The sequence below is a fragment of the Marmota marmota genome, unplaced genomic scaffold (genome assembly GCF_001458135.2).
Source record: "Marmota marmota marmota unplaced genomic scaffold, marMar, whole genome shotgun sequence".
In the NCBI taxonomy this organism is placed as follows: Eukaryota; Metazoa; Chordata; class Mammalia; order Rodentia; family Sciuridae; genus Marmota; species Marmota marmota.
This window is the reverse complement of record NW_025999853.1, coordinates 38,097,594-38,108,316: the sequence shown is the minus strand read 5'-3', so window position 1 is coordinate 38,108,316 and position 10,723 is coordinate 38,097,594. Positions and strand designations below refer to the sequence as shown.

General features: G+C 35.8%; 1 protein-coding gene across 2 annotated transcripts; it reads left to right on the top strand.

The window, feature by feature from the left end:
- The first annotated feature begins 4,689 nt into the window (after positions 1-4,689).
- Positions 4,690-10,480, top strand: LOC107140070 (lysozyme C). 2 transcript variants are annotated; one of them, XM_015483028.2, is made up of 4 exons: positions 4,690-4,887; positions 6,494-6,658; positions 8,388-8,466; positions 9,794-10,480. In XM_015483028.2, the coding sequence occupies exons 1-4, from the start codon at positions 4,752-4,754 to the stop codon at positions 9,858-9,860; spliced, it is 447 nt and encodes a 148-aa protein (XP_015338514.1). In that variant the 5' UTR covers positions 4,690-4,751; the 3' UTR covers positions 9,861-10,480. The 2 variants fall into 2 exon arrangements, with proteins under 2 accessions (XP_015338514.1, XP_048661202.1); XM_048805245.1 differs by lacking the exon at positions 8,388-8,466.
- Positions 10,481-10,723: the final 243 nt, after the last annotated feature.

The window sequence follows — 10,723 nt, the reverse complement described above, 5'->3', positions numbered from 1 at the left end:
TTTTTTTTTTTTTTTTTTGAGAGAGAGAGAGAGAGAGAATTTTTTAATATTTATTTTTTAGTTTTTGGTGGACACAACATCTTTGTTTGTATGTGGTGCTGAGGATCGAACCTCATGCATGCCAGGCGAGCGCGCTACCGCTTGAGCCACATCCCCAGCCCGGTGGTGATTTTTAACAACATAAAGCTTGGGATATTTGCTGCTTGCAAATGATCCTTCATTAGAAAGGCCAACAGAGGTGGGCTGGGGTTCTAACTCAGTGGCAGAGCACTTTCTGGCACATGTGAAACTATGGGTTCAATCCTCAGCACCATATAAAAATAAATAAATAAAAACAGAGGATTTGTGTCCATCTACAACTAAAAATATTTTTAAAAAGAAAAAGAAAAGCCTATAGAGTTTGTATTAAGCAGAATTTGCTTTCAATAGATGAGCACTTTGTGGAAGAACTGAAGTAGTTTCACTGCAGAGTATGATATTCTCAAGGCTCTTTTGTAGAGCCTTTTTAGTGGGTTTAGTGCTCAGGCAAAAAATAAAATAAAAACGTTTCTAGATTTGTTTTCCCCCAATTGTTCAATCCTTAATATGTGGAGTTTTTGTAATGAAAAGAAATAATTTATGCTAGCTGACTACATTTTTGTATCAAATAAACATCTAAAACAATCCGCTGCAGGCTAGGGCTGGGGCGCTTGCCTTGTACATGTGAGGTACTGGGTTCAATCCTCAGCATCACATTAAAATAAAATAAACAAAATGAAGATATCATGTCCATGTATAACTAAAAAAATTTTTTTTAAATAAAAAAATAAAATAAAACAATCTTCTTAAAGTATTTTAATTTGATGTTTTTTGTTTTGGATTTTGTTTGATTGTTTGCTTTTGTTTTATTGTTGTTTTTCTGGTTTTTGTTTTTTGTTTTGTTTTGTTTTGTTTTGTTGTTTGCATGTAGAGCCTAATCTATACCCATCCTTCATCCTTGCCTTGCCCTCAATTAAAATTTTTAAGCTTGGACAAAATAGTCCCGGGGTGCAGCTCTCTGTACTTCTTTCCCATAGTCTTCCATTTGGGCACATGAGTGTAATATACAGATTAGAGATCATTTCACTCAAATATTGCTAGTCTTATTGCATTTCATAGTGAAGATAGATACCTTGTGGAAATATTGGAATGCTGAGTTGTAGTTTTATTGACTTGTGCTCACTTTCTTTAGTCTTTGTAATTTTTAATAAGTCAATGTGTCCTATCCTGAGTACTTAAGTATCTTAGAGAAGATTTGCTTTGAGAATACATCTCAATGATAAAATAGACATCTTAAAATAAAATATTTCTTTCCAGACTCAATGTGTCTCTTCCAAAATGCTCCTGAAACTTTTGACTACTCTCACTGCTGGGTAGTCTTCAACAGTATCATAAAAAAAGACTAAAAGAAGGGGTAATTTTTAATGGTCAATAAAGGATATTTTAAAGCTGAGATTTTTTCAAAAACCCTTCAGATAAGTGAAAGAAACATTTAAAATATACAAGAGTTTTATTTATACTTAAGTCCATATTCCCTGTCTCAAAAAAAAAAAAAAAGATGATGGATAACATGCTCATGATTAAGCCATTTGCAGAATTACTCTTTTGGTAATTTTATAATCTGATGAGTTTTTGTTCTGCTGACTGTTAGAGGTTCCTAAACCTTTAAGAGAAGTCTTTTATTATTTTTTAATTTTTTTATTTATTCTTTTAGTTATACATGACAGTAGAATGTATTTTGACATATCATACATGCATGGAGTATAACTCCACACTCGTGTGGTTTTACATGATGTGAAATTACACTGGTCGTTTATTCAGATGTGAGCATAGGAAAGTTATGGCCAATACATTCTACTGTCTTTCCCATTCCCATCCCCCCTCCCCTCCCTCCATTCCCTCCTGTCAAGACAGGTGAGCATCACCCCACCCCCTGCCACCACCCCTCATTGTCAGTCACATCCACATATCAGAGATATCAGAGAGAACATTAGGCCTTTGATTTTTGGCTTATTTCACTTAGCATGAGAGTCTCCAGTTCCATTCAAGAGAAATTTTGAAAGAAAGAGAGAAGAACAGGCAGTAAGCCCCCCACAGCCAGCCTTACCAAGCCAGGCTGTGTCATCAGCCCTTCATTAGTGGGCCGTTCAAATCACAGTTCAGTTGAAAACCTAACAGGGACCCATTAGGACACTCTACTCATTTTTCTGGTCACTTCCAGTAGCCCAATGCCATTGAGCTAAAATATATCATCTGGTAAAATTTTCGAGGAAACCTTAAAAATCATGTTTGTTGTTACTAGACAATTTCATTATCCTCCCATCTTCTTTCAATTTCCCCTTGATTCTCACTTCAATTCTGGCATTCTTTTTAGTTTTTAGAGTTACCCCAGAGTACATCAAGGATATGCTAAAAGTAGAAATAGAAGTCTGAATAATTTCAATGGTTTCTATCATTGATGCCCCAAAATATATATTATACCATTTCCCAAATTTAAAAACTAATGGAAGACTGGGGTTGTGGCTCAGTGGGGTAGAGCACTAACCTAGCATGTGCAAGGCCCTGGGTTCAATCCCCAGCACCACATATAAATAAGTAAATAAAATAAAGGTATTGTGTCCAATTACAACTAAATATAAAAAATTTTAAAAAATTAATTGAGCCAGGCCTGGTAGCCCATTCCTGTCATCCCAACACCTTGGGAGGCTGAGGCAAGAAGATCACAAGTTAAAACCAGCCTCAGCAACTTAGCAAAACTCTGTCTCAAAATAAAAAAAAATTAAAAGAGTTGGGGATGTGGCTCCGTAGTTAATTGCCCATGGGTTCAATCCCGGATACCAACACACACACACACACATACACACACACACAAAAAAAAAACTAATTGAGGCTAACATTTACTTTTTTAAGTTTCTCAAGAGAGTCTACATTGAATTTTTATTTTTGTCATTGAGATATTGTACATAACTAACTCATAAAACATAAGCAATGTGAAATCCAACATATTATCCTTGATATTCTTCTTTAATGTGATTGATTTGTTATAATCTTAGGAACATTCAGAAAATACTGACGTCATTTCCCCTTGTCCTCAGTGTTATACTTTTTCCTAAATGTCAAGTCCCATGATTCAGTTTCTTTAGTCAAGATTTCACAGGTGTGAAGACAGAAACCACAAGAGGCAAAAGACTTGTCCACCTTATTGAAATTCATTAAAAACAAAACTCTTGGGGCTGGGGCTGTAGCTCAGTGGCAGAGCACTTGCCTAGCACGTGTGAAGTACTAGGTTCAATGATTAGCACCACATAAAAATAAACAAATAAAATAAAGGCATGAGTCCATTAACAACTACAAAAAAGAAAAAAGAAGAAAGAAAGAAAACTCTTACTAACAGATACATTTAAATATACATTCAACAAGTAATTTCTTCATCTCCTTTACCTAAGTTGCATTCAACATTTAAAGCTCTTTCTCCCTTGCCATCAGCATTATTTCCTAGGCTTGTCAGTGTTAAGTTAGATTTTTTTTCCTTTTCTTTAATGACTTTTTAAAGTCCAATTATAGGATGAATTCAGATGTGTACCAGAGTATGTATTTTGTAAAATGTTCTGGATGAAGATTTGATGTGTAAATTATCCATTGTTTTTTCAGTATAGCTGACGGATGTGATAAAATTTTCATTTTCTTACCAGGAGGACTTTATGATCAACATGGGGAAAGCAGGCATTGTAGAGCTTTTTGTGATATTAAATGTGCAATTTAAAGCAATCAAGTTTAAATTTACATATACATGTGTGTGTATGAGTGTGTGTGTGTGTGTGTGTAATTTATAAAAGTAACAAAAATACCACAGTAGGAAACTAGGTGAGCAACATGGCATCCTGCTCTATAACCATTAAGATGATAGGTACAGCCAGGCACGGTGGTACACGCCTGTTATCCTCACAGATCCAGAGACTGAGACAGGAGGATTGTGAGTTCAAAGCCAGCCCCAGCAACCGCAAGGTGCTAAGAAACTCATGAGACTCTGTCTCTAAATAAAATACAAAAATTGGGCTGGGGATATGGCTCAGTGGTTGAGTGCCTCTGAGTTCATACCCTGGTACAAAAAGAGAGAGAGAGAGAGATGACAGGAATATGTGTCATGTCCATTTTGTGAAAAGTATGCATAAAATAATTTTAAGTGAAAAAGATTATTAAAAATAGTGAAAGTACACAAAACAATTGAATAAAAAGAAAGGGGCTGGGGCTGTAGCTCAGTGGCAGAGTGCCTGCCTAGCATGTGTGATTCACAGGTTCAATCCTCAGCAAAAACATTTAAAAAAAAAATCAATAAACAAAGATACTGTGTGTCCCACTACAACTAAAAAACTATTTTTTTTAAAAAAAGAAAGAATTAAAGAAACTCAAAAACCACAGCTGATTTTAAGCTGTACAAAAACAGTTGTTTCTCTTTCTTTATACTTGCTCAACTTCATAAAGAGAATTTAAACAATATTGTGACTTTATTTTCCTATAGGATAATTCTCAGAACATCCCAATCTCTGTCTTCAAACATAATAAAAATAAAATAAAAAGACCTTAAATAGAGACAAATCACTAAGTAGTTCCTGTTCTGCACACAGCTCCAAGGGCGTAGCCCCTAACCACTAGAAAAAGAAGGAAGTTCCAAGACATTAAATACTGGGGCCAGCTTCCCTAGCTCAGCCTAGTGGTCTGACTTTCCCATCAACATGAAGGCTTTTCTGATTCTGGGGCTTCTTCTCCTTTCTGTTATAGTCCAGGGCAAAGTCTATGAAAGGTGTGAGTTGGCCAGAACTCTAAAAAGACTTGGAATGGATGGCTACCGCGGAATCAGCCTGGCAAACTGTAAGTTGGGTCTTCCTCATTGTTTTTACAATGGTTGAAAATATCATTTTGGTCCTCTAGAATTAGAGATAGCAGGTGAAGGGATGTGGGCATGGGAGGGAAAGATTCTATACCATTCTGAGTCCAACAGGACCTGATGTCCTCTGCTAGTGCCACTAGGTGGGCAGTTGCCTCTGATTCAATCGCCCACATACACTAACCAAAAAACACACTGAAGGACCTGTTTGGAACTCAGGTTCTCAGCCTAGAGTACACAGTTATTTTTCTTTTTTAAAAAATTATTCTGCCATGCCAGCCACCATGGCCCACATGTGTACTCCCAGCGACTCTGGTGCCTGAAGCAGGAGCATCTCAAGTTTGAGGCCAGCCTGGAGACCTTAGTGAGATCCTGTCTCCAAAACCCAACATGCTGAGGATGTAGCTCAGTGGTAGAACACCCTGGGTTCAATCCCACAAAAGCCTACAAAACAAACCCCTTACTATGACAGCGTATGTTTCATAGCAAAATCTTTCAAAATTATGTTGGATTCTCCAGGAAAAGGTGGTAGGACCTCTCATTCCCCACCCCGTCACTATTTATATAATGATCTCTACAACTCGGGGCTGAGATTGTGGCTCATGGGTAGAGCGCTCGCCTAGCAAGGCCCTGGGTTTGATCCTCAGCACCACATATAAATAAATAAAATAAAGGTATAAAAAATCACATAAAAAAAGATCTCTATAATCCAACATGAAATGATTTATAATTCATTTTAAGTTGATTAATTTTCAATTTCTTCCACAACATTCAAACATGCCATGACAAATAGTTACTTTACAGCATACTTCATATTCTCCAATCTCTGTACTTTTCAGATTGACCTCAAATATTTCCCTTCCACAGCTATTTGTAAATGAATGAGCAAGTAAGTACATGAATGGGTGGTTGAACAAAATCACAGAATACCTTTCCTATTCCATAATTCTTGGTTTCAAGATTCAACCAAATTTAAACTTAAATTTAAAAAATATCAAATTCAAGATATCCAAATTCACCTTTAGGTATTACAAGAAAATCTCTCTCAGAAAAATCCTTAATTGTTTCTAATAAAGCATTTTCCCATCAGCCTATGTATCTGCTTTGAATTTGTACAACCTTCTCAATCGCTCATTTTCTGTTCTAGGCTCAATGTTGTCTGAGAGATGAGAACAGGGGAAGGTAAAAGCAGTGGAAAAATAGCAATTTAAATACTTTTAAAAGTAACTTATCTTGCTTCACATTCTTATAAACTGATTTGTGCTACAAAAGGATTTTCCTAGGGACCCTCTATAACAAAGGTGTTGAGGCAGGCAGGCATGGTGGCTCAGACCTGTAGTCCCAGCTACTTGGGGGGCTGAGGTGGGAGGATCACTTGAGCCCAGGAGACCACCCTGGGAACCCAGTGAGACCCTGTCTCAAACAACAAAACAACCCTAACCTGTTACCATATTTTATGAATTAAACACATCTTGTACTTACAAAATAAATCACTAGTAAAATACAATTAGTTGCATAGAATTGGTTTTGATACACAGTATATAAATCAGTTGGTGTTGCTATTTATTATAAAAAACTATTTCTTTTCAGGGGTGTGTCTGGCCAAATGGGAGAGTAGTTACAACACCAGAGCTACAAACTACAACCCTGGAGACCAAAGTACTGACTATGGGATATTCCAGATCAATAGCCACTACTGGTGTAATGATGGCAAAACCCCAAGAGCAGTTAATGCCTGTGGTATATCCTGCAATGGTAAGACTAGATAATATTTGAGTGATGGCACAAGAACTACCTGCATATATTTACAAGAACAGATGTTCAAGCAAATCAAATAGCTTGTAAGGGTTTGTCAGGGAGCTAGAAAAAAATCCATCTCAACTTCTAGAAAGTGATTGTTATCCTTAAAATTCCCTGTATAGAAACCTAGGGCTAGGGATTTAGCTCAGTGGTGGAGTGCCTGCTCATTTATTGTTAATGGCCTTATTAAAGCTTTTCCAAAACTTTGCCATTCCATGTATTCACTGAGAATGGCTTAGGGATCTTTTGATTGTGTGGTCCTTTTGATTGTTTTATGCGTTATTAAGAAAGGTCCTACATATGTAGAAAGTTAGATTTCATATAATGAATGGCTACATTCACTTAGCATATTGTACACTTTCAACAATAATTGACATCTTTCCATAGATTCTTTTTGTATGTATGTGTACATTTTGCTGAGAGATTTTAAAATGAATTAGAAATGTTGACATTTTATTTTTAAATCCTCTAGCTTGAATCTCCAAAATATACAATTCCTAAATAACCATTAACACACCTAAAACATTACCTTATGTATTTATGTACTTGGGATGAAACATGGTGTTTTAATAAGAAAAAGAACTCACAAGGTGCATTACATATATAAAGTATGGGAGTGTTAGACTCCTGAGCTCATGAAAATAGAAATAGCATGTTCAAATTTTAGTGTATAAAATAGTGTATACATATTGTGGACTTGATATTTTTTAAAAATTTTAAATATTAAAATTCCCAAGAGAAGATCAATTTTAGAATTTTATTTTTAATCTAGCTAATTTACCTAAAATTATTTGTATTACATAATAATCTATGATCATTGAATAACATGTAGCAAATAAAAGCAAGATGAAAATCCATAGTCTTACTACCCAGAGATGTATAAGCATGGATAACTACATACTCTTTCAGAATCAACATGTATATAAATGTAAAGTTATATCAAACACATACATAGCCAGATACAAATATGTTTTTACAAAAATTAAATTTTATTACATATCCTGCTCTACAATTTGCACTTATTATTTGAAAGGGTGAAGAGAATTCCACTATTAAGTTGTTTCTACTTTTCCCTGTCATGAATTGTTACAAATGGCTTTATGGATACATGTGTAGAGTTTTGATACATTTTCTCTCTCTGTCTTTCTCTTTTTATAAAATTCTTATTTTTGTGATTTTGCCACTAGGCCATATCCCGAGATCTCTTATTATTTTTGGGGGATAAATCATCAATGGTAGAATTCCTGAGTAAAAAATTTCTGGGCATGTCTTTTTTCACAGTGTGCATAGGGGCCTTTCTTCCGTATTACTTAATCATTCCAGGGGTTAGGGTTGTGGCTAGCAGCAGAGCACTGACCTAGCACATAAGAGGCCCTGGGTTTGATCCTCAACACCACATAAAAATAAATAAAATGAAGGTATTGTGTCCAACTACAACTAAAAAATGAATATTTTTAAAAATAATAATTCCAACAACTTTAGTAACTGAGAAACAATGTGTTATTTCATGTCAACAAGGAAAATAATTAAAAGGAAGTTTTTCACAACAATCACAGATATATAAATTCTTGGAAAAGAACTTCTTGGTATGCTTTCCTTTGCCTAACATAATAAACTGGCTAAGTGTAAACTTCCAAGGAAATTGTTAGAACATCCTTTTCATGCCTCATCACCTCTCTTCCAGCTCTGTTGCAAGATGACATCTCTCAAGCTGTAACTTGTGCAAAGAGGGTTGTCCGTGACCCACAAGGCATTAGAGCATGGTATGTTTTAAGGTTTAAAAGGGGAAACTGTTTTACCCTGCTGTTCATATATGCAGTGAAAGAAAAAATTCAAAGACCTAAGTGTCCTTCTGAATATAAAGTTGTCCTTTAGGGCCTAAGGGACACAATGTATTACCTCCATCAGAAGAGACAATCTGCTCGAACTGATTCACAGTCTTGCCTATTTACTCCTCATTGATTTTAGGAATTTGTAAATATTCTCCACACTCTACTAGTTCTTTCATATCTTTATTTTTTTTGTGGGGGTGAGGTATAAAAGGGATAGAACCAGGGACACTTAATCATTGATCCACATACCCAATCCTTTTTTTTTTTTTTTTTTGACTAATGAGAATTTTTTTTTTAAATTTATTTTATTTATTCTAATTTGTTATATATGACAGCAGAATGCAATTCAATTTATATTACACAAATAGAGGACAATTTTTTTATGTCTCTGGTTGAATACAAAGTAAATTCACACCATTCATGTTTTCATATATGTACTTACGGTAATGATGTTTGTATCATTCCACCTTCTTTATTACCCCCATTCTCCCTCCCTTCTCCTCCCTCCCCTTTTCCGTATCTAAACTTTGTCTATTTCCCTATGCCCCCCTCTACATCCCCATTATGAATCAGGTTCCTTATATCAGAAAAGACATTCGGCATTTAGTTTTTTGGGCTTGGCTACTTCACTTAGCATTATATTCTCCAAATCCATCCATTTATCTGCAAATGCCATGATTTTTTCTCTTTTATGCTGAGTAATAAATATTCCATTGTGTATATATGCCACATTTTCTTTATCCATTCATCTACTGAAGGGCATCTAGATTGGATCCACACTTTAGTTATTGTAAATTGTGTTGCTATAAACATCCTCAGTTTACACCCACAGGACTTAAAAACAGCATACTACAGGGACACAGCCCCAGTCCTTTTCTATTTTTTATTTGGAGACAGGGCCTCACTAAGTTGCTAAGGCTGGCTTTGAACTTGCAGTCCTCCTGAGCTGCTACAGTTACACGCATGCACCCCATGTTGGCCTCCTTGTTATATGTGAAACTACTTTTGCTATAAATAAATGTTCCATGCACATAACTCAACATTTGTGTTCAGCATTCTGTGCCCTATGGGTCCCTCTGAGGAGGAGCAAAGCACCTTGTATACTCATCTCCACTTAATCAGTAGCAGTATCTAGGTCTAGTTCTAGGCTGTATGATATTTATGGATAAGATATTTTGTTCCCACAAAGATATTTAAGTATGTGCACTGCAGTGCAGATATGTTTTAACCTTTGCTTGTGTTTCCCTTTTCTCTGCAGGGTGGCATGGAGAAACCATTGTCAAAACCGCGACCTCACTCAGTACATTCAGGGGTGTGGAGTGTAACTGCAAAATTTTCCTTCTTCTTCAGCTCATTTTGTTACTTTGCCACATTAAGGGACACACTGCCACTAGTGTAGTGTGTCACACTACCATTGTTTCCCCTTCAAACAAGTAGCATTTTTACAGAAGCAGGAACAAAATATAGCCTTTCTCCTAAGAGCCATACCGTTCATAATTTGTGTTTTACTTAATAGTAACCCCCCATCTCCAAAAATAGGAAAAATAACCACTCTCTTGGGCAGTATAAAATTCTTAAAGGAGTAGAAAGCCAACCCTTAAAAGTGAAGACTGACTGAAGGAAGAATGTGTTTGCACAAAGTGTGTGACCTTCTGTTTAAGAATTTTCATAAAAAATGTTCCATTTATCCAGCTTTATAAACACACTCACAATTTACATATCAATTTGTTTTAAGCTTTGAAAGAACACTTGCCTGCATCTGACTGATCATAAGCCATTAAGGAGGGATTTAAATGGGCTGTTGCTATTCCCCAATTTTATTAACTTAGATTCATGCATTTCATATAAATCTGAGACAGATAAGCTTGCATTACTAATTAACCACAGGAGTGAAATTATGCATACTGTAAAAATACAAATGTCATCATTAAATGGTTGCATTGCATATTTTGTCTGTCCTTGTTTAGACCCATTTGGGGTCTGGGGGGAAAAATCACATATATTAGAAAAAGAGAAAAGAAAGAACTTGGTACTCTTAATGTCTTCTATATCCTCACCTGCACTGAAAGCTAGCAATGGCTGGAGGAAAATCCACAAGCTGGCTAATAAATCTTACTTTGAATCCATAACCATGAATCTCATATGGCCTCAAGTCAGCATGGTCACCTCAGTCACTTCTCTGGATTCT